Source organism: Pseudochaenichthys georgianus, chromosome 13 (genome assembly GCF_902827115.2).
Source record: "Pseudochaenichthys georgianus chromosome 13, fPseGeo1.2, whole genome shotgun sequence".
Taxonomy (NCBI): Eukaryota; Metazoa; Chordata; class Actinopteri; order Perciformes; family Channichthyidae; genus Pseudochaenichthys; species Pseudochaenichthys georgianus.
The window spans coordinates 19,503,764-19,524,485 of NC_047515.1; the positions used below are offsets into that span (position 1 = coordinate 19,503,764).

At 42.0% G+C, this 20,722-nt stretch overlaps 3 protein-coding genes across 3 annotated transcripts in view; all 3 read left to right on the plus strand.

Moving 5' to 3' along the window:
- Positions 1 to 212: 212 nt before the first annotated feature.
- LOC117456960 (WD repeat-containing protein 81-like) lies at positions 213 to 12,126 on the plus strand. The gene is given in 16 exon segments (XM_034096833.2): positions 213 to 522; positions 1,274 to 1,510; positions 1,513 to 1,697; positions 1,700 to 1,764; positions 2,034 to 3,729; positions 3,731 to 4,423; positions 4,425 to 5,601; positions 5,687 to 5,794; positions 5,962 to 6,161; positions 6,293 to 6,474; positions 6,734 to 6,899; positions 7,223 to 7,388; positions 7,478 to 8,299; positions 8,400 to 8,545; positions 8,680 to 8,862; positions 10,946 to 12,126. Coding segments are annotated over 15 exon segments (6,222 nt in total). The 5' UTR covers positions 213 to 522; positions 1,274 to 1,404; the 3' UTR covers positions 11,273 to 12,126.
- Positions 12,127 to 13,161: 1,035 nt separating this feature from the next.
- On the plus strand, positions 13,162 to 17,080 carry serpinf2b (serpin peptidase inhibitor, clade F (alpha-2 antiplasmin, pigment epithelium derived factor), member 2b). Its single transcript, XM_034097729.2, has 9 exons — positions 13,162 to 13,416; positions 14,176 to 14,246; positions 14,363 to 14,437; positions 14,546 to 14,828; positions 14,993 to 15,136; positions 15,288 to 15,476; positions 15,649 to 15,791; positions 15,901 to 16,105; positions 16,225 to 17,080. The coding sequence occupies exons 2-9, from the start codon at positions 14,193 to 14,195 to the stop codon at positions 16,575 to 16,577; spliced, it is 1,446 nt and encodes a 481-aa protein (XP_033953620.1). The 5' UTR covers positions 13,162 to 13,416; positions 14,176 to 14,192; the 3' UTR covers positions 16,578 to 17,080.
- Positions 17,081 to 17,358: 278 nt separating this feature from the next.
- rpa1 (replication protein A1) overlaps positions 17,359 to 20,722 on the plus strand; it is a 43,977-nt gene continuing 40,613 nt past the window's right edge. The window contains exons 1-4 of the mRNA XM_034097952.1: positions 17,359 to 17,547; positions 17,803 to 17,850; positions 18,842 to 18,920; positions 20,350 to 20,458. Coding sequence (XP_033953843.1) covers positions 17,518 to 17,547; positions 17,803 to 17,850; positions 18,842 to 18,920; positions 20,350 to 20,458 — 266 coding nt within the window. The 5' untranslated portion in view covers positions 17,359 to 17,517. The remainder of the gene's footprint in view (positions 17,548 to 17,802; positions 17,851 to 18,841; positions 18,921 to 20,349; positions 20,459 to 20,722) is intronic.

Consider the following 20,722-nt stretch of genomic DNA (forward strand, 5'->3'; position numbering starts at 1 on the left):
AAAACAGTATAAAACAGGTGCTACTTAGTAGGAAACCAATATCAGAGAATGAAATTAAATGATTGGAGCAGAATATGTTTTGCCAGGAGAACAGGGTTGATGGAAAACATCAGATAAATCCAACACTACAGGTGTCAACTCAACTCCAGGAGATGGCAGTAATGCACCATAGAGCCAGGATCCAAGCTGCCTTTCTACACAAAGGAAGAAGAAACTTCAGCAACAGTGATCACATGAGATGGGGCTGGTGTTGTGTCACGTGAGGTGGCTCTTCTTAAACATGGCTCCAACTAGCACTGAACAAAAACATAATCGGCTGACTGACTGTCGTCTTTCCGCTGTCACGCTTCAGTAGACATCAGAAAAATGAAGAAACTAAATGACGCCCAGCTGTATGTCCTCGTTTTATAAAGTTACTGTTGCACAAACTCAACATGCATGAAACTGGAGGTGCACCGTTAGCTTAACGCTAGCCAGCTGTCAACTGATCCAAGTGGTGAGAGGTGAGCTAAATATTAAACGGTGAGTGCTGTTCTTCCGAAATTACCGTGTAGTAACATTTAACTATTATGACTGCTCTTGTTTAGCTTTGTGTCATTATGTTTTGTAACTATTTAAATGTTGTTTTGCTTGTTTGAATGAGGTATTGTTCGTTAGCCCCTTCCTTAAGCTAACTGTTAGCACTAGGTTGACGTAAGTTCCTCAATAGTATTTCTAAAACGTATTAAAGCTGCAATCTCTCTCATATAATAAACAACGCGACCGAGGCTGTCATTAGCTTAAAATCATAACCGTGTGTGGGTTGAGGCTTACAATATTTAGAGTTTCGCTTTAAATTGGGCTATATCTATTGTTGATGTTATCTCTGTCAGACAGCTAGCAGCGTAGCTAACGTTATACTAAATCCATTTAAACTTCTGGTAACCTATTACCGTTTTGGAAAAAATTTGTAGGGACATTTAGCAACATTCAATAAGCCCACGGGTAATAGTTTATTTATGGTAAATATACAATTGAAATCACATTAGACTTGTGATGATTTGGCGGTAGCAGGAAGTAGTCATGTGAGCAGTGCTGAGCTGAAACTTCAGGAACTATGAAAAGGACAAGTTATTCATATGCATTCACTCAAACATATCTCCTTCATTACGCCACCCTTATTTGCTCCTCTGTCGAAAACAGCAACATTTCTCATCACAACCTTGCAGTGCAAAAAAAAAAAGCTTTATAACCTTATCTAGTTTTCCATTTGTGGTTTTAATCATTTCTGCAGGTGGAAGAGTAGATTAAGTCTGCCCTGGGTGACTTTGATTTCTTCCTCCATGAATGTCTGACAGTGGTCCTTGAGGGAGACAGCTAAGCATACGCAGCAGGATATTCCGTTACTCTTAACAAGCACTCACCATGGATTGGTTGATGCGTGCAGTTGAAAAGGACCTGGGGATTGACCGGAGGCAGCAAGGCCCTGGTCCCCGTCCCAGGGAGCTCATAGCCCTTGTGCCTACGCGCTGGTGATGGGCCTGAGGGAGAGGAGGATCATGCGATGTGCTCGCTTTGACTGCATCAGTGAGCCTGAAATTCGCACTTATCTTCAGTGTTCCCAAGCGAAGTTGCCATCTGGCTGGACCCGAGTGTGCATTCAGGGTCTGAGGAAAAACAAGCTTAGCTACAGATTGGCCAGAGACCCGTGCCATCAACAATGGAATTCATGTCACAGGATTCCTATGTCAAAACCATGCAGTGTGTGTCACAGCAAAATGTCAGGTTGGTGATACAAACTCTGATATTCTGTTATTCTATCTTTTAAAATGTAAATCTGCAAACAAATTAAAAACAGGTTACTTTATAAACTAATGTATCCAGCAAAATGCTGCTTGATGCTTTTGTCCATAAACCATTCATTTAAAAGGTTTACAGTTACACTCTATTTTACTGTATTATATACATTTAGTTTTAACAAGTGTGAAAACATAAAGGTGTGCAAAATAATACAGATAACAATGATTTTCCTTTTGTCTTTTTCCCTTTCACAGGAATCTGTGGCGTGATGCTCATTACAAACGTGTGCAAGCATATGCCGGAGCCAGTGAACAGATGCATGTTGCAGCTGTAGATTCAGTGCGTCATGCTCTGCAAAGGCTCTTCAATTCCACATTCCTCTCATCTGACAGAGTGTCCCCATCACTTTCTCCAGCCAGAGAGAAAGAGAAAGAAAACTGTCAGCCATCCAGTTCATCTTGCTTCTCCAAGTCCCAGACATACCATATGTGTCCTAATGTTCTGCCTGCAGAGTGTCTGCTCGAGACGGCTGAGATGCTCTATGTAATCCTACCTTATACTCAGTATTCACTCCATGACATTGTCTCTTTCAGCCCAGCCAAGCTCGCTAACAGCCATGCCAAAGTGTTGTTCATTCTCTATCAGTTACTGACAGCCCTGCAGGGATGTCATGCAGCAGGTCTGTCTTGTGGAGAACTCTCCCTGCAGGACATTGCTGTAGATGAGCAGCTCTGCAGTCGTCTCAAACTCAACTTGGCCCATTATGAGGAACTGGGGACTGAATGGGATGCAAACAGCGCAACTGGCAGACAAATGCCAAAAAGTGCCCTGCCAAGGAACAATGTATGTGTGAGCCAAGAGAATAAAACAATTTGCGAAGACTGCTTTGATGAGCTTAAGAAGTTGGTTTTGGACTGGGTCCATGGTCGAGTCAGTAACTTCCGCTACTTAATGGAACTCAGCAGGTTAGCAGGAAGACGAGAAGGAGACCCCAACTATCACCCAGTGCTGCCTTGGGTGGTTGATTTCACTGTGCCATTTGGAAAACCCCGAGACCTCAGGAGGTCAAAGTTCAGGCTCAACAAAGGAGATAAGCAGCTGGACTTCACGTATGAGATGACCAAAGAGGCTTTGGCTGCTGCATCGGGTGGTGGGATTGGTGGAAGCGGAGTTGGCGGAGACCTTGGTGGCTCTATAGGTGCTGGCGGTGCTGGACCGTCTGACCATCTCCATGTACCTCATCACATATCAGATGTGCTCTCAGACATTACGTACTATGTCTACAAAGCCCGACAGACACCCAAGTCAGTGTTGTGCAGCCATGTTAGATCGCAGTGGGAGCCCAATGAATACCCAGCCAGTATGGAGCGCATGCAGAGCTGGACCCCAGATGAGTGCATTCCAGAGTTCTACACAGATCCCTCTATTTTCCGCTCAATCCACCCTGACATGCCAGATTTGGATGTGCCTTCCTGGTGCAAGTCATGCGAGGAGTTTATAGAGATCCATCGGCGCCTTCTGGAGAGCAAAGAGGTGTCCCAGTATTTGCATCACTGGATAGATCTCACATTTGGCTATAAGCTGTCTGGTAAAGAAGCTGTCAAAGCCAAGAATGTGTGCCTGCACCTGGTTGACCACCACACCAATCTGACTACCTATGGTGTGGTTCAGCTGTTTGACCAGCCCCACCCGCCACGCTTATCTCCCTCCCTGTACGCCTCAGCAGAACCTCCTCTCATTGGCCTTGCTGCTCTTAACGTGCCTTCTCTACACATCCCTCAAGTCAAGACAGCGGCTGATACTGTGGATGGAATGGTGCCAGAGTCCACAGGGTGTGAGTCCAGTAGCTGGACCATGGTAGACAGAGATGAGGAGCTCGAACAAGGTATGGAAGCTCTGGACTCATTAGCGTCTGCCGGCTCATCCAGCTCTGTGTCCAGCGCTGTGGCCAATGCCAAGCGTCAGTACGGCAGGAGGAAAGATGGTTGGAGAGCACGCAGCACTCATTGTTTCTCAGTCCCCAAGTTCATTCCCTGGTGATTTCACAGGGGGCTTAGGCCCTGGTTTACGAAGTGCCATGTTACAAAGAGTTGGGTCAACAAACAAAAAACTTGGAGAGGGGAGTTTGACTGCCACCAATGTAGAGGAAATCAAGATTGTCCTCCCTGAAGGCTTTAACCCATTGCAACCTTTGGAAGAGCTGGAGAAGCTGAACAATTTCCTGGTGAAGAGTCTGCATGCTGAAGTATGGCATCCTGCAGGATCTACTGACTGTATGAGAGACGGTATCGTACTGGAATCTCTACTCTCTCACACACAGCTCTACCAAAGAGACATGCAGGCCCTTGGTGTTCTCATCGCGGAGATATTCTACGCCTCTAAGCTCAGAGGACTGAATGCAGGCACTCCCCTGAGACAGCGTTTCCAAGCTGTTATGAAGCTCTGCTCTGCCAGCCTCCGTGATGTGCCACTGTCTTTTCACCACGCTCTTGAGATGCTGCTTCTAATAGAGAAGCACTCTGGTATGGCAAATAGAAATGTACCAGATTGCCCAAGTCCACTCCTTTTCAAATATGAACCCATCTGCGATGGTCTCCCTCCCCCAAGCCCCTGTCAGTTTCTGAACCCAATCATCACCCCCCTTTCCTTTCCCTTCCTATTTTGAAGCACTTCATGGCTTTATCTTTTCCTACCACTCCAAGATGGAGACTACTTGTAGTCTTCAAGGAAGAGATGTTGTCTTTCACCTGTGGCAGAAGCTTGAAACACTGTTGCGGGGAAACATCACAGGGGAGGGTCTTGAGATTCTCTTGCCCTTCATTCTGGCCCTCATGCTTGAGGAGTCCACTGCTGTCTATGCAGCTTGGTACCTCTTCGAACCCATCTCTGGAGTACTGGGTCCCAGAAATGCAAACAAGTACTTACTGAAGCCACTGATCAACGTTTATGAAAACCCTCACTGCCTCAGAGGACGTTTTTATCTCTACACTGACTGTTTTATTCTACAGCTGATAGTGAGGCTCGGTCTGCAGGCCTTTCTGTCCAGCCTTCTTCCCCATGTGCTGCAGGTCATCACTGGCTTTGAAAGCTCCATCTCAGGCTCTGGCGAGGAATCTTGCAAAGGGTTGAGGGGTGTTCAATGTAATCTAGGAGAGGAAGAAGAAGAGGACTTTCAGTGTGGAGAAGTGCGGCCACCATCTGGGACTGTTAGCGGCAATATGGGAGGTGGCAGTGGTGCCAGTGGAGGAGTAGGGGTGGGGGGAGAGACAGGGATGGTTGATTACTCCTCTGGCATTAGTCTGAATGACCAAGTGTTTCTCTCAGAGGCAGAGGACTTTCAGAATGGGTTCTATGTAAACAGTGGAGCAGCTGCCGGGAAACAGCAGAGCCAGAACTCTTCAGCCAAGGATCAAGACCAGGAGTCTCTAAGTGTGGGGAAGCTAAGTAACAAAAGCAGCACAAGTGAGCTCTCCCTGGGTGATGGAGACTCAATGCGGGATAGAGCCAGTCTCAAATCAGCTGACAGCAGCCAGGACTTGAAACAAGCTAGCGAGGGAGAGGAAGGTGGCGAGCTGGAGGAGGAGGAGGTGACTGAGACAAATGAGGGTAGAGAGGGGACAGAAGACTCTAATGGTGCCAACATTGAGCTCACCCTTTCTGGTTTCACCAAGGCTTCGGGAGCTACAGTTGCCACTCTGGAGGCTGAGTTTGTGAATGGAATGGAGCTGGATGACACTGAGCAAGGCATTGTGGGAGACCAAGAGGAGGATGACCATGATCAATCAGATGAGTCTGGGGAGAAAGAGCAAAAGATTGTTCTTGGTGAGTGAATAGTTTTTAGTTTATGTAAGGGATTTGTTTATTAATAGATGATGTCTAATGGTTTTATTCATGTCTTCACACACAGATACTGTCTGCAAAACGGTCCGGTGGCTGTCAGCAAAGCTTGGACCAACAGTAACGTCGCGATATGTAGCCAGAAATTTGCTGCGGTTGCTCACAAATTGTTACATTGGTACTTAAAAGCATAATATAAAGTTGATTTTCATTGCCATTTCTACACTGTAGCTTATGTGCATATGACATTAAAACCTTTGAATCTTACATCATGCTGTTTTGAATTTCTACCTAGTATCATGTGCTGCTGCTTCACCATGTTGTTCTCATGTGCCCTGCCTGTAGGGATTGAAAAACATCAGTTTGTGGCGGTTGCATCTGAAGAGAGCAGTATGGAGGGTGTAGGAATGGGCAGTGTGTATGAGAAGAAACCTGTTGTTGGTGACCAGACAGCAGCGCCAGTGTTGGACTGCCTCATCTACATAGCTCAACTCTATGGAGAGCCTGTACTCACTTACCAGTACCTGCCTTATATAGGATATCTGGTAAGGCGTGACAAAAAAGCATGCAAAATAAGAATGTCAATCACAGCTAAATAAGATTATTGTGGGAAAATGACTAACCATTTTTCCAAAAACATTAACAACATTTTCTTTGATTTCACAAATGTTTCCAGGTTTCTCCACCTTCTTCGCAGCGTCTTAACACGCGTAAGGAGGCAAGTCTGCTTGGAGCTGTTGCACTTACACAGAAGATCATTGTCTTTCTCTCTGATACAACTCTAATGGACATGCTTATGAAGATCAACGTGGATGTGCTCCTGCCCCTACTGGACTTGCTCACCACCCCCCGCATGGGGTAAGTAACACACATACAACCGCGCACCTACTTTAGATCTAAGTTGAGTTATGATAGTGATTCATTTTGCAAACACCATGACAAATATTATAATCTTTCTGGAATGTTGATTATATTTTAATTGAACAAATATTTTTGAACTCAATGGCATTTTCATTTTTATGTTGCTATGGAGTATAATCAAAAAACAATACAAAGAAATATACAATACATCTGTCATCCATCCTCTGCTTGGTTTGATCCATTCTGCTGTACCCAGCTTCCCCAGCGGGGTGCAGACACGCACTGCTGTCTGTCTCAAGACACTCAGCCTGATGGCTCTCATCTGTCTCCGCATCGGGAGGGAGATGGTGCAGCAGCATATGGCTGACACCCTGCAACGTTTTTTTGCCGTTTTCTCTCTGCTGCATTATCTGCAGCCCCAGGTATGCACACGCACACACAACACAATACATTAAGGCTGAGAAATGATGTCAAGTTTATTTCTAGAATGCTTTCAAATCAAGCAGATCTGTCACAAAGAGCTTTACAAAACCATAAGACGGAAGATAATATGGATCAAAATAAACAACAAGACAGACATTTGGAATACAAACAGTCAGACAGAGGGAGAGAAAAGCGTGTATGTATTTTTAAACACGGCAGGATTCATTTGTCTTTTTGCAATAGATAATTTAGTAGATTCTTCATGTTGTTTCACCCATGCCTTTTGAGAATTGAATTGTAAAACAGAGATGTGTTAATGTAGCTGGACAGCGCCCCTCGCAGAGTTGTGGGAGAAGTCGTGGTTGTTGACGTCTGCACACCAGAAGAGTCGAATGTGACGTATGAGTTGGGGGTGTTGGAGGAGCTACAGTCTGTGTTCAACCCTGAGATGGCCCACGCCTCTTACATCCCTTTCTACTGCCTCATAGGTAGGAGGAACGCAGTACATTTTTACTGAAATCTATAAAATGTTCACAATTCAGTGGTATTCATCAGTGATGCATTGTTATTTCTGTAGGTGACATAGCAATCCGGAGACTGGTTCCAAACCACGAGCTGGTCTGGCAGTTGGCCCAATCATACCATCAAAGTTTGCGTCAGGGGAATGGAGAGACGTACCCAACAGCAGGGTCGAGGTCAGAGCTGCCTTCCTCCTCCATGGGTGTCTCTTCTGGTCTTGGCGGACGTGTGGGTGGCAGCCCCTTCCCTGCCCCTTCTAACAGCTTAATGGGAGACTCCCTCCCTGAGTCAGGCACTTTCGGGAGTCACCTGGTAGGGAACCGGATCCAAGTGTCCCGGGAAAGTAGTTATGATGCTACTTCGAACCTGGGTTTAGCCAGCTCTTGGGGACGCTCCAGCCATACCACCCCCATCACCGCCGCATCCACATTTACCACTTCATCTGTCGGCACAGCGTCCTTCTCCTCTTCCTGGGTGACGGGACCCACCCCAGAGGACAGTGCCCTGAAGCAGGAGCTCCCTCGCAGCAGCCGCTCACTGCAGGGCAACTGGCTGGCCTACTGGCAGTACGAGATCGGCCTCAACCAGCAGGATCCACATTTTCACTTTCACCAGATCCGACTGCAAAGCTTCCTGGGTCACTCCGGCCCCATAAAGTGTTTGGCACCGCTGGCAGGGGAGGACTACTTCCTCTCTGGCAGCAAAGACAAGACTGTGAAGCTTTGGCCTCTCTATAACCACGGTGATGGAACACAGGAGGTGGAATCCAGGCACACATATAACGACCATCGAAAGTCAATCTTTTATGTTGGACAGCTAGAGGCTTCACAGGAGATCGTCAGCTGCGACGGGACCGTGCACCTGTGGGATCAGTACACAGGTAAGAGAGAGATGGCGTTAGTTATAGGAGATGAGACTAAAATGGGGGAATTAAATATCTGTGCTGTTCTTTGTAAATAGACCCCCTCTGTTTTCCTTAGGCAAGCAGATTCGCTCGTATGAAGCCGTGGATGGGAAGAATCCCATTACAGCTGTCACCACCATGCCAGCCCCACACTGCAGTGTTGTGTTTGGCAGCGCAGATTCGATTCTCCGCTTCATCGATCCTCGCAAACCTGGATTTCAGGTTTCAATTTTAGTTTGCAAGCTCATTCTGCCATACAACATAAACCAATTAGCGTGCCATTCATCTTTTTTACAATTCTGCACTATAGAGTTATTTCAGAGTTGACAGTGACAAATCTTCCCCTGTGTCCCCAGCATGAATTTCGTCTGGCGCACAACAATGTGGGCGCTGGGCTCATCCGCTACCTGGCAGTGAGCCCCTCAGGGCGCACCGTGGCTGCAGGTTTCTCATCTGGATTCATTGTTCTGCTGGATGCACGCACTGGACTTATTCTGAAGGGCTGGCCAGCTCATGAGGGAGATATCCTCCAAATGAAGGTGTGTGTGTGTGTGTGTGTGTGTGTGTGTGTGTGTGTGTGTGTGTGTGTGTGTGTGTGTGTGTGTGTGTGTGTGTGTGTGTGTGTGTGTGTGTGTGTGTGTGTGTGTGTGTGTGTGGAGAATAGCTGAAGGTGTTGTGGTCATTTGAAAGTTGGAATGAAGGGTCTGGTTGAAATTATGTGGAAGGAGATTCATTTGGCGCAAAGTGTAGGAAAACAGGATTTGAAGGCATCTCCCATTGACTTCAATGTAAAAAAAGAGTTTAAAAAGCTGAATATTTCAAAAAGTATGAAATATTTTGAAAAAGTTGAAGGTTTCCCATCGATTCCTGAACAGGCTGAATAGTTTAATATTTGAATGGTTTCTGTAGCTGAAAATAAGCTGAAGTTATGGAGAGCCAAAATATTGGCTGAAATAATAAGTTGAAGGGGAAGAATAAAGATTTGAAGTACTATAGTGGAATGCTGTAAACAGCATTCACACTAATTAGTCAAAGAGAGGAGGGATGACAAGTAACCAAAGGTACCTGGTAACACTTGGACTGGAAGCGATGCAACCACAGGGACTAACCTGTAGGGCTCAAGTGTATTCCAAGATTAAACCTTTTATTTAAGGATAAAGGATTCATTTGGTAACATAAGGTACATAGAGTAAGATGTGTTGTAAGTCACAAGGTAAAAACACTTGAACAGCAATGACCAGCATTCAACAGAGGAAGAAATGTGTCCGTCTGTTTGGGTTTGATGAACTTTATATAGTAAATATAAGGAAGATCATATAATTGTGATAATGTGTTGTTTATATCAGAGAAAAACACCTATAGCAACCACAATTTAAGTCAGAACTCGAGGGTGTTTATATTGTCTCCATTTAGCAGATTTGTAGGTTTTGGTGCAACCACCAGAACCTGAGAGTAGTATTTCCCAATCAGGCTTCTGGATGCCTACCACTGTGAACATCACAGCCCACGCAGTGCGCGTAGTCTAGTTTATCACCTGTCACTTGTTTTGAATCTTTTTCTTTGAGTTACCCACATCCAATGTCTGTCCTCGACCTGCTAGTGGGGTAAAGAATTTTAGGATCATTTTGAGTTGAGAGCTTGGTGTAAGAAGTGTATTACTGATAGTTTGCAAAGCCCCACATGGCCTCATCCTTAAACAAATTAAGTACAAATATTTTTATCAAATGCAATTGGTTCGCACTTTTCAGAAAAAGGACTCCTGTTTTTCGATGTACATTCAGCCTGTATTGGAATAGGTGCAATAAAATGTGTCATAATTTAGTACTATATAGTCTGTAAAAACCTGAGCTGATGCCTGATATCAGTACTGCCCCAAAAGATTGCCAGAAAATAGGTGTCAGATTCTGTTCCCGTATTTGACCACATGACATTCTCAAGCCCAAAGGTGGGGCTCTACTGTTGGATGATAAATATTCAAGAAGGTCAGCGAAGTGACTTCTATTTTGACATTACCCAAAAGTAGTGGTGTAGCGATATTAAGTGGTGCAGGGATGGTGAAAGTTGTACCCGGCAGGTCTGCTGTCAACAGTGAGCAGGTTTGAGCAAACTTTATTTAACCCCACATTAGGTCAAGGATTGTATCTCTAGTTTTAAAAGCACAAGTTTAGGCAAATATGGACACAGGTTACTCATTAGAAAGACCACAGTGGTTCTCATTGGCGCATTTATATTACTCAGACTTCCCTCTCAATTCTTATCATCTAAGTGGCTATCTTTCTGGGAAATTCTTAACAAATAGACTTTGTTGTATTGATTTAATTAGAAATCTAAAATCATTTGCATAGTAGTGTTCCTGTACCCTAAACCTTAGAATGTGATTGATAATCTTTAAATGTAAGCTTTAGAGTGGCAGTCAGTCGAAAAACTGATATATATGTATGTTGTCGTCTGTCACAAGTTTCTGTTTCAAGCTTTTTCAATTGAAATTGATCTTATTTTGTTCATATATCTTTTAATTTATTGAAAACATATTTTTTAAAAGGGATGCTAGAAAACTGCCAATGTTTCCTGTGATATGGCATGGACAGTTGGTCACTTCCTGTCTTGTGTTTTACTTTTCAGGCTTCAGATGGAAACTTAGTCATCAGCTCCTCCACCGACTACACACTCGCTGTGTGGAAAGATCTGGAGCACAAGCCTCTTCGCCAGTACAAATCTCAGTCTGACCCCATACACGCCTTTGACCTGTATGGTTCAGAGATTGTGACCGGAACAGTGGCTAACAAGATCGGGGTGTACTCCATGGCAGATATCTCCTTGAGCCCTGTTAGCAGCACAAAGCTGAGCACAGAGAACTTCCGCGGCACTCTGACCAGCCTGGCCGTCCTGCCCACCAAGAGGCTCCTGCTGCTGGGCTCTGAGAATGGGGCCATACGGCTGCTAGCTTAGGGGAAATCAATCCCAGTTAAACTAAAAACTCTTACCGCTGACTTTAAAAGTGTCTTATTCCCCTAGACACCAGGTGTCTTGACTTCCTCTGTCCCCTCTCCTGTTCTTAAGGTCAATTGAATCCAGTAGGGTATTTTCTCTAAATTGCTTTTTAAGATGGAGCAGCACAAGTAAAGACATTGTATGAGCTTCATGTCTCCGAATCCTGCCTGTGTGGCTGATGGCACAGAATTTGAGGAGCAAAAAATGTGTGCGACGCATTTAACATTCTTCATTTACAGTTAATCCCATGGTATTAAAAAAAAAAAAAAAAAAAAAAAAACTGCTAGATAAGATATAATAGGTTATTCTTATCTTGATAAGGTCATTTATTCTTTTGATACGGCCAGTTATTCTGATCAAAAGAATTAATACAAAGATGTGCTCAGGAAGGTGGAACCAAACATGGTTCCTACGTATTTACACTTTCCAAATGGATGAATAACGACACCAAAAAAACATTGACCTCAACTTTAATTTCCCTCGATGTTAGAAAACGTGTGTCCAAATGCACTGATTAAACTATGCAGTATTTGTAGAGCAAATCTTTGTTTGTGTTAGCGTTGCTCAGTGTTTCTTAAGAGTTGTTCTAGAGTAATTTGTGTATACATCATGAACAATAAAAGTCCACACTCTGTTTTATATGAAAGTTTAGGTGCGTGGTGACACTTAAATTGATGTCATGTACCAAAGTAATTTACTGATGCACAGCCTTTCTTCTACTGCACAAGTATGGCCTGAATTGTAACATTTAGATTCACACTCAGATTTTAAAGAATGAATGTTTTTATCCACTAATAAATTACTTGAAGTTGCTTTGGGATTTTTTTTTTTAAACCTTGTTTAGGGATTTTTGATCTAGCAGCCAGAGACTGTAGCAACATTACACCGGGGGCAGGGGCCACTGAAATGGGCTGTTGGACTCACCACTTTCTAATTTCTAAATACAAATGCTAACATAGGAACAGTCAATGCCAAGATAAACAGTTTTGTATTATAACGTTTATATAACTGCATATGACTATATATGAAAAAAGAGTTTAAAAAAAAAATAAAAAATGTGTTTTTTTCTGGCTCCTTATCATGTGCAAATTAATACAAAGTAGATTTTTGTTTCTGATATTTTCCCAATTTCCACAAAACACGGAACAACATTTCAACGCTCATTAGGATTCAACCATCACAGCACTTTTCTTATATCACTGTCATGGTATAATTTTTCAAATTATTAATGTACCACTTGAGAGTTTTGGCGAGTCAAAGCTCAACATTCACAAAATGATAAACTTTCTTTTGAAAACAAAATGTGTAGTTGCACATTGATAATTGGTTACAATTGTTTCACAACCACTTTGAACATTTTAAGAAAAGTCCTTGAAAACGCTTATTTATTAACTGGATTAATTAAAAATTGCTCCCATGTTTATTTTGGTGTTCCAGTTCTGTGTGATTCACCTGGATTCATCATGACTCCCAGCCTTGCTTACCGATCCTGGCTGTGTCACTTTAATGCTCAGATTGGACAAAGTCCCCTCTTGTGTTTGCAGATGGCTGTCATGTGATCTAAAAGATATCACTTCACGAAATGCTCAGAAATATATGTTTCATTTTATGTTGCTATAATCAAATCTTCCCCTATCAAGTTATTGTCAGTCACAACATATAGCCCCAGTCTTCCCTAGTAAAATGCTTTCACATCTTTTCTACGAATGTGTTCAAATAACAAAGTGTGCCTGCATCAAATGAGTAACTCTTGTGACAGCAAGCTGTATTTGTTTGCCCACACAGTGTTAGATTATCCACACTTTCGCAATTAATCTGTCATGTTTTCTGTCAAAGATTTAGTTGTGTCATGACATTATCTCCTGCTCATTGACATGCAAAATAGCTACGCATCTTCAGTATTCCTTATTCAACCCTGGATGAGTCTCAGTAGCTACATTTACAAACAAGTAGTGGCTTAAATGAGGCCCCAATCAATGTAAGTTGATGTTTAACTGTTTGCTGAGCAAGCGCCAATCTTTTTCTCTCAGGAATTCTGCCATTCGCACTCACTTAGTCGCTCCTTTTTTGGACAAGGCTGGAAGTTTTATTTCTAATTTAAGGTAAGACCGCATTCATTTAAACAAACATACTGGAATTCTATTGTACATTTCAAAACTTGGTGGAACATTATTATTTGTCAGACATTCATGGGTTTTTCATGTTTGTGTAAGGTCTGCAAAGGGGGGCTGTTGTGCTACACCAGTTAATTATTATGATTTTTTAAATGTTATTAGGAGATATATTGACAGATGTACATTGAGAATTATAGTTCAAGGAAGAAACAATGTAATTCAAGTACTGCACGCCTCTGGATAAAAAGAGGAACAAGCAATACTTTCTGAATATAAGGCTGTAAACGTAATATTTTAAGTTTAAATCTACATAAAAGGTAGAGTATAAACCACTGAAATAAATGAAAGAAATTACAAAAGGGAGACTTGTGTGACTGGATACGAAGAGCATTAAAACAATACTTTTGACTTTTAAATTATTTGTATTTTTGTTAGATTTAGAAATGTAATTTTTTTTTAAATATCGATTATAGGCACCACAATGCAATTACACTCAGAGGTATATTTTGCCCTACAAGTGGAATTTCTGTCCATCAAAGTATGTAGCATTTAACAAAATGTTTTCATATAATGGTTCGAAAAGCCTTGATAACTGCTGAAACCTGTGTTCCTATACAAGGAAGAGCAACTAAGTAGAGTGAAAATGTTTGAGACCTAAAAACAATACAGCTAAGAACCGATGACCAAAAAGTGAAGAATTTTGAACACAAGTGGTATGGTTGTTAACATAATGTCTCTCTTTCACAGTTACATACAGTAAGGACATGGACCTTCATCTGACACTCCTGTTGATCTGTCTCTGCAGCCAAGGAGTCACTGTAAAGCACTGAAATAACTCATAAATCAATATAAAGATAATGCTGCATGATTAAAATGAATGCTGATTATACAAAGCATACACTGTTGTCTTATAGTATCTTGTTTTTTTTATCAGAAAGCCGAGGCAGCAGAAAATGACTCAATCCCTCTGGTGCCTCTCATTCCTTTGATGCCTAGCCACCCCATAGAGGTAAGATGCTAATCAGTTAAGATGGGTTTTTTTCTCCCATTGTGCTTGTCGTGTCATAGCATCTACATTTTCCTTGAACTTAACATGTTCTTCTACTGTTGCTTTTAGACGGTAGAAAATGAAACTACAGCCCAACCAGAAACAGCAAATAGCACAGAAGAGAATGTAACTGCAACAACCATACCTAGTATTTCCAACGGAGGCTCATCAGAGGAAGAAGAAGAAAATTGCCTGTCTATTGGCCGAAGCCCAGAGTCCAAGGAGGCCATTGCCGCAGCCATGCAGAAACTGGGTGTGCAGCTGCTTCAGAACCTGGAGACAACGCCAGAGCAGCCAAATGTCATCATAAGTCCTTTGAGCATATCATTAGCGCTCTCCCAACTGGCTTTAGGTAGGCATGTCCTGCTGCAGCTTTTACATGGCACATTGTACCCAAACAGCTTCTTCCCTACATATAACCAATTACAACATTCTATGAATTGTGTCAGCAACTTGCCCAGGTTTATATCCCACTGGGGATTATTTTATCATCCAATTATTGCACCTCTTCTGCAGGCGCAGTAAATGAGACAGAGGAGCTGCTGATGCACCATCTCCATGAGCACACTCTCCCCTGCTACCACCAGTCTCTTTATAATGTCTTGGCATATCTCAGAGACAGTGACCTGCGAATTGCCACACGTATCTTCCTGCGCCAAGGTAACTTTCTAGAAATACCATATTAAAAGCTGAGACTAAACTTGCAGAATGTTCCTTTTCTTAATATTTATATTGTAACCTATTGGTGCTGACCCTTATGAGACGACTGAAGGGAAATACAGCCTGAGAGAGTGTGTGTTATGTGTTTTAGGGTTTGAGCCAAAGCAGGAATTTGTCCATGAATCCCAGCGGTTATATGCCTCGGAGCCAGCAGTGTTGGAGAGCCTGGACCAGATAAACGGCTGGGTAGAGAATGCAACAAAAGGAAAGATGACTGACTTCCTGCCTGCTTTGCCACCCAACGTGCTCCTCATGCTAATAAATGCCGTCCATTTCAAAGGTAAAATGTCATCGTCAACAAAATGAGCCTCTTTCTAAAAATCATGGATGCTGAGAATACTAATTTCCCCCAATCCAAGTGGAAATAACAATTGAAATGTTGTGTGATTTCCTCCAGCTACTTTAGTTTGTGTTATATTGCTGAATAAATGTAAGACCCATGTTCCTCACAGGAGAGTGGATGGCTCGATTTGACCCACGCTTTACCTCCAGAGGTGTGTTCTACCTTGACGATAAGAACATGGTTGATGTTGAAGTGATGGAAGATGCCAAACATCCCTTGAGTTTATTTATTGATAATGAATTGGAGGCCCAGGTAAATTACAGTTTAATCAATAACACTTTCCTCAGTCTTATGTGGAAATAATGATGAATCTATAGCAGAAACCAAGTTTTCTACAACACAATTCTATCTTTCTGTGCAGGTGGCGAGTTTCCCATTCCGGAAGTCAATGAGTTTGCTGGTGGTTATGCCCATGTCCGGGCAGTTGAATGTGTCTTCACTAATCGCAAAGCTGAATATCTCTGACCTGTATAGTCGCCTGCCCAAGGCAAGGGCTGTTCAAGTTAAAGTCCCCAAATTCAAACTGGAGTATGCTCAAGACCTAAAAGATGTTTTTACCAAATTGGGTAAGACTTCACTATATCCCATGGACAATGTTTAAGTGATGATATTCAGCACACAAAAACAAACTTTTATGTATCAAACACATTTTTTAATTGACCATGTTTTCTCTGATCTGTGTTAGGCCTTGGAGACATGTTTTCCAGTCCCAATTTGGCCGGAATGGCAGACGGCCCCCTGCTGGTTTCCAGTGTGATGCATAAGTCCAGCTTTGAGATAAATGAGGAGGGTGCAGAGGCAGCCGCGGCCACAACGGTGGTGATCTCACGAGCATCAAACCCTGTTTTCCACCTCAGCCAACCTTTCTTCTTTGCACTTATAGATAATCTGACAGAAGTGCCCATTTTCATGGGTGTCATTAACAACCCAAATCCTGGAGCTCCTATCTTTCAGAGAGGAGAATCAGCAAGCAAAGATAAAGTGGGATTCCCAATTGATAAGAATCAGGTTGCCTCATTCGGAGGCCCACCTAAGTAGGGACTAATACCTGCACTGCTGTACCAGAGAAAACCCAGAACAAGATCTCTATAATTGTACAGAGTAAATATACAATATCACTTAACTGGATTGAAATGTGTGTGGAAACATATTGTTTATGTGTGTCTTTGTTTCTTGTACAATAAACACACTAAGAAGCCCAGTATCTCATGTAAAACCAAATGTTTCTTTACAAAAATGACATTCTTGCTACATTAGATTACATGTCCTGGTCAAGCAACACTTACAATTATAATTAGATAAAAATAAATGGTTAAACACCACAGTAAAATATCTCCTCAGCTTGTTTTAATTGCTTGAGTAAACATTTAGATCCAAATGCAACGCCAATGTCACAGCATTACTGCATCATTGTGTATGTAATTGCATTTTTAAAGATGTCATACAGACGCGTGTTTATGAAGGCCTGATGTTATTTTACCATTCTTGTTTATTCCATGATGCGTTATGGATTGACTGCAATAAAAAGGTGGGGGTAGCAATCACTCATTCTTTTTGTAAAATACCTTTTTACACACCCAAAAATGTAAAGGTTTTGTATACAATATTAAAAACGATAAATCATATTTAGGATGTCAACTTTACGTCCTCTCTAAAATATTAGTTATGGTCGAGTCTGAAGTGTCCCATTTTGCTCTGGCTGTGAACGCATCATATAAAGCACCTGACGTCACGTTATGTTTGGCGCTAATTTACACACAGCTGGTCTCCGGTCAGTTTTAGAGTGTTTAATGCCGATGGATTGACGCTGCTGACAGAATGCAAACTGACGTCAGATCTGTGAACGGAAGCGGAAACTGCTGCAGCTTCGCGCGTTTGTCCAAGCTGTTGGCGCCACCATCACAATTCACCAAGCATAGAGTTGGAGCAAACATTTAAGTACATTTTCTCTTCGTATCCATATTACCTACTCACAGACATGACGAAGCTCTCAGAGGGTGCCATAGAGGTAATGTTTATCTAATTTTCAAAACGGAACACTGCTGAAAAATGTTAAAGATGATTTTGTGCAGTTATAATTGCAGTCTTTGTTCAGTTGGACAAGCTAGCCAGCAGTCATTTGTTTCCATTACGAGCTAATGTTGTAATTTAACCAACGTCAGTTAGCTTAATGCAACGTTAGAAATGTTGTTATCCTTCAAACTCGACAACAGAAGGCTAAGCTGACGCAGTTTGTGTTAATTAACTTTTATTTTATTTGCAGGCTCTGTCCAATAGCAACGGTAGCAACGATGCTGTGCTTCAGTTGGTGGTGAGTAACACAATGTTATTATTAAATGTTTTCTCAACGTTACAGTCTGCATAAGACTCCAGAATTAATTTGTTGCGGAATTTGGTAACTAATAATCAATAAGTGTGACACCACTCGCAATAACTCCCATTATCTCCTCCTCCATTGCATACATGGTGGTGCCTTTTTGAATCTGATTGAGGAAGACTTCTGAAGAACAAAATGTATCGTCAGTGTGTTATCATTTCTGAAAAAAATACATTTTTAGACCATGACAACTCCTAACCTAATTGAACATAGTACAATATAGGGGGGGGGGGGGGGTCAGCTCACAACAACAAATGAAACTCCAGGAAACATATTTTTACATGATGATTATATTCACCAGATGAGACGTTAAGAGTTTGCTTTACAAAACAAACACAAGGGACTAACATAAACAATAACTATTTAATGAACCATATATCATACCAGACAAAAGTAATGTGCAGGTCTTCTTTTATTACCAAACGGTATGGGGAACAACATTACATATACATTTACACTTAGGCCAACTTTTGGAAGGATACTTTGAATGTTTTTTTATGGTTTGGTGATAACTCTGTCCATTTTATTCAGTGCTTACGTTCGGTTCAATGCCAAACAGTAATTGAAAATGACAGGATGCTCAGGATTTCTGGCTGTTAAATTGACTCTACCTGACATGATATCCCATTTAAGGTTATTACCAAAGAACTTAGAGGAGTGTGTTATTTTAATTGGTTGGCTGTAGATGCTTTTATATATTGTTTTGTTCTGAACTCAATGATTATTTCTGTAATCCTTGTTCTGTTCTGGACAAGATGATTTTCTCTGCTCCAGATGAATGAATTCTCTTAATTTTTCTTTTGAGAGTCCTCCACATTGAATAGATTTTTATATTTTGGTTTGCCTTCCCCCACATTTTTTTTTCGTCCTATTGTGCCATTCTGTATTTCATATTGAATGTTTTTACTTGTATATCCCCTTTCAGAACATTCGCAAGATTGATGGGGGAAGTGGTCCAGCTCGCTATCGGGTGATGATGAGTGATGGCGTGCACACACTATCCTGTAAGTTAGGTTTTTGTTTTCCTGTATTGTGTATGCATGTTAGAGTACATATTTCCTATCACATTAATACAAATAAGCAGATTTTAGATCCTTACCGAACATTGTGAATCTTTTAGTTTTGTTGTGACTGAATAATGGATAGATGGATGGATACTTTATTGATCCCAAATTGGGAAATGATAGTGTTACAGCAGCAGTGTGATCACGCATTCAAATATTTAAAAGGTGGAATAAAGTATAGAAATAATAAAAATAAATGTTTTTCTCTAATAATTGTTTAGGAAAATATGATAATGTGGTTGCCAGTATTCAGACATATAACTAGGGATGCACGATATTGGTTTTTTGAAACCGATACCGATAACTTCCTGCTTCTCAAGACCGAAAAAAAAAATGACGCCACTAATTATTTTAACGCGATTAACGCATGTGTATTTTTTTTCCTTGGCCGCCCCGTAGTTTCAGAGGGCATCGAGTTTAAAATACATTCTACAAGCTGATACTGACAGCCCCGCTCCAGCCGCCCGCTTGTGGCAGACCACACTTCCACGCTCACCGGCAGGCACCGACTGGCCATCTGGAGGACCGGGAGGGTGTGTGTATGTGTGGCCCGAGCGAGAGAGACCTTACGTGCATTGTTGTTGTTAGCATCTGGTGCTAGCTAGCTGCGCTAGGAGCTGTTTTAAATGAAAACAGAGGAGCGACATTTCGCCACAACTGCGCCGAGCCACTTGACTTTATGCAGGAAGCCAGACAGCGGGACATTGTACGAAAAGTCAGCACACTCAGCACGGATAGTGCGCAACATGATTGCAGCGTCCAGGCAGCTCCGGTTCGAGCATATGCCTTGAGTTGCACATAGCTCCAACACACACACACACACACACACACACACACACACACACACACACACACTTTGTATTGTATTATTGTCTTCGTACGCTTTTAACACACCATCGTAGCGATGGCGATGTTTCAGGTGACTGATCAGGTTCGAAGTATTGGGGAGAGCTGGATTTGTGAAGAACTCCCCTCTTCCTAAACCACTAATACCACAGTACTGGCAAAACGGGAGGAGCCGAGTGAAAAACAAGCGCCCCTCATCCCAATCCACCCACACCGCAGTATTTTTTTCTTTTTTTTACCCAAAAAATATATTGTATATTATCGGGGCTATTAATACTGGTATCGGGTTTATCGGGATGACGTCATAATTCCTACATATAACCATATTTTAAGATCTACAATCTTCTTAATAAATGTTTTCTGTTTAAAATGGGAGTGTGGTTTCCAATGAAATGCTTCATTACATTTTGTATGTCAGATGGGGTTAAGGACTGCCTGTCTTAAGGAACAGTTATTTCCCTTAGTCTGATGATCCTTGTCTGGCAGTCTTATTTTCTTTCCTCACTTTTCTTCTCCTTTGCAGCCTTCATGCTCTCAACGCAGCTGAACTTCATGGTCGAGGACGACTTACTGGCCCCGAACTGCGTCTGCATTCTAAAGAGACATGTGACCAACATACTGAAGGATAAACGGTATGCAGTTTTTCAACTTGTTTTCATATTAAGAATTTGCTCACTGACCGTATAATTGTGTTGACTATATTTTAGACATATTTACAGGGTTCGTACGGTCATTGAAAACCTGGAAAAGTCATGGAAAATGCAAATTCCAGGCCCTGGAAAAGTTATGGAAAACAATATTTTTCCCAAAGTTTTGGAAAAGTCATGGAAATGTAACTAAAGTTGCGTCAAATATAATTTACATTTAATCTAATCGCTGAAATAATCTGCGGTCGC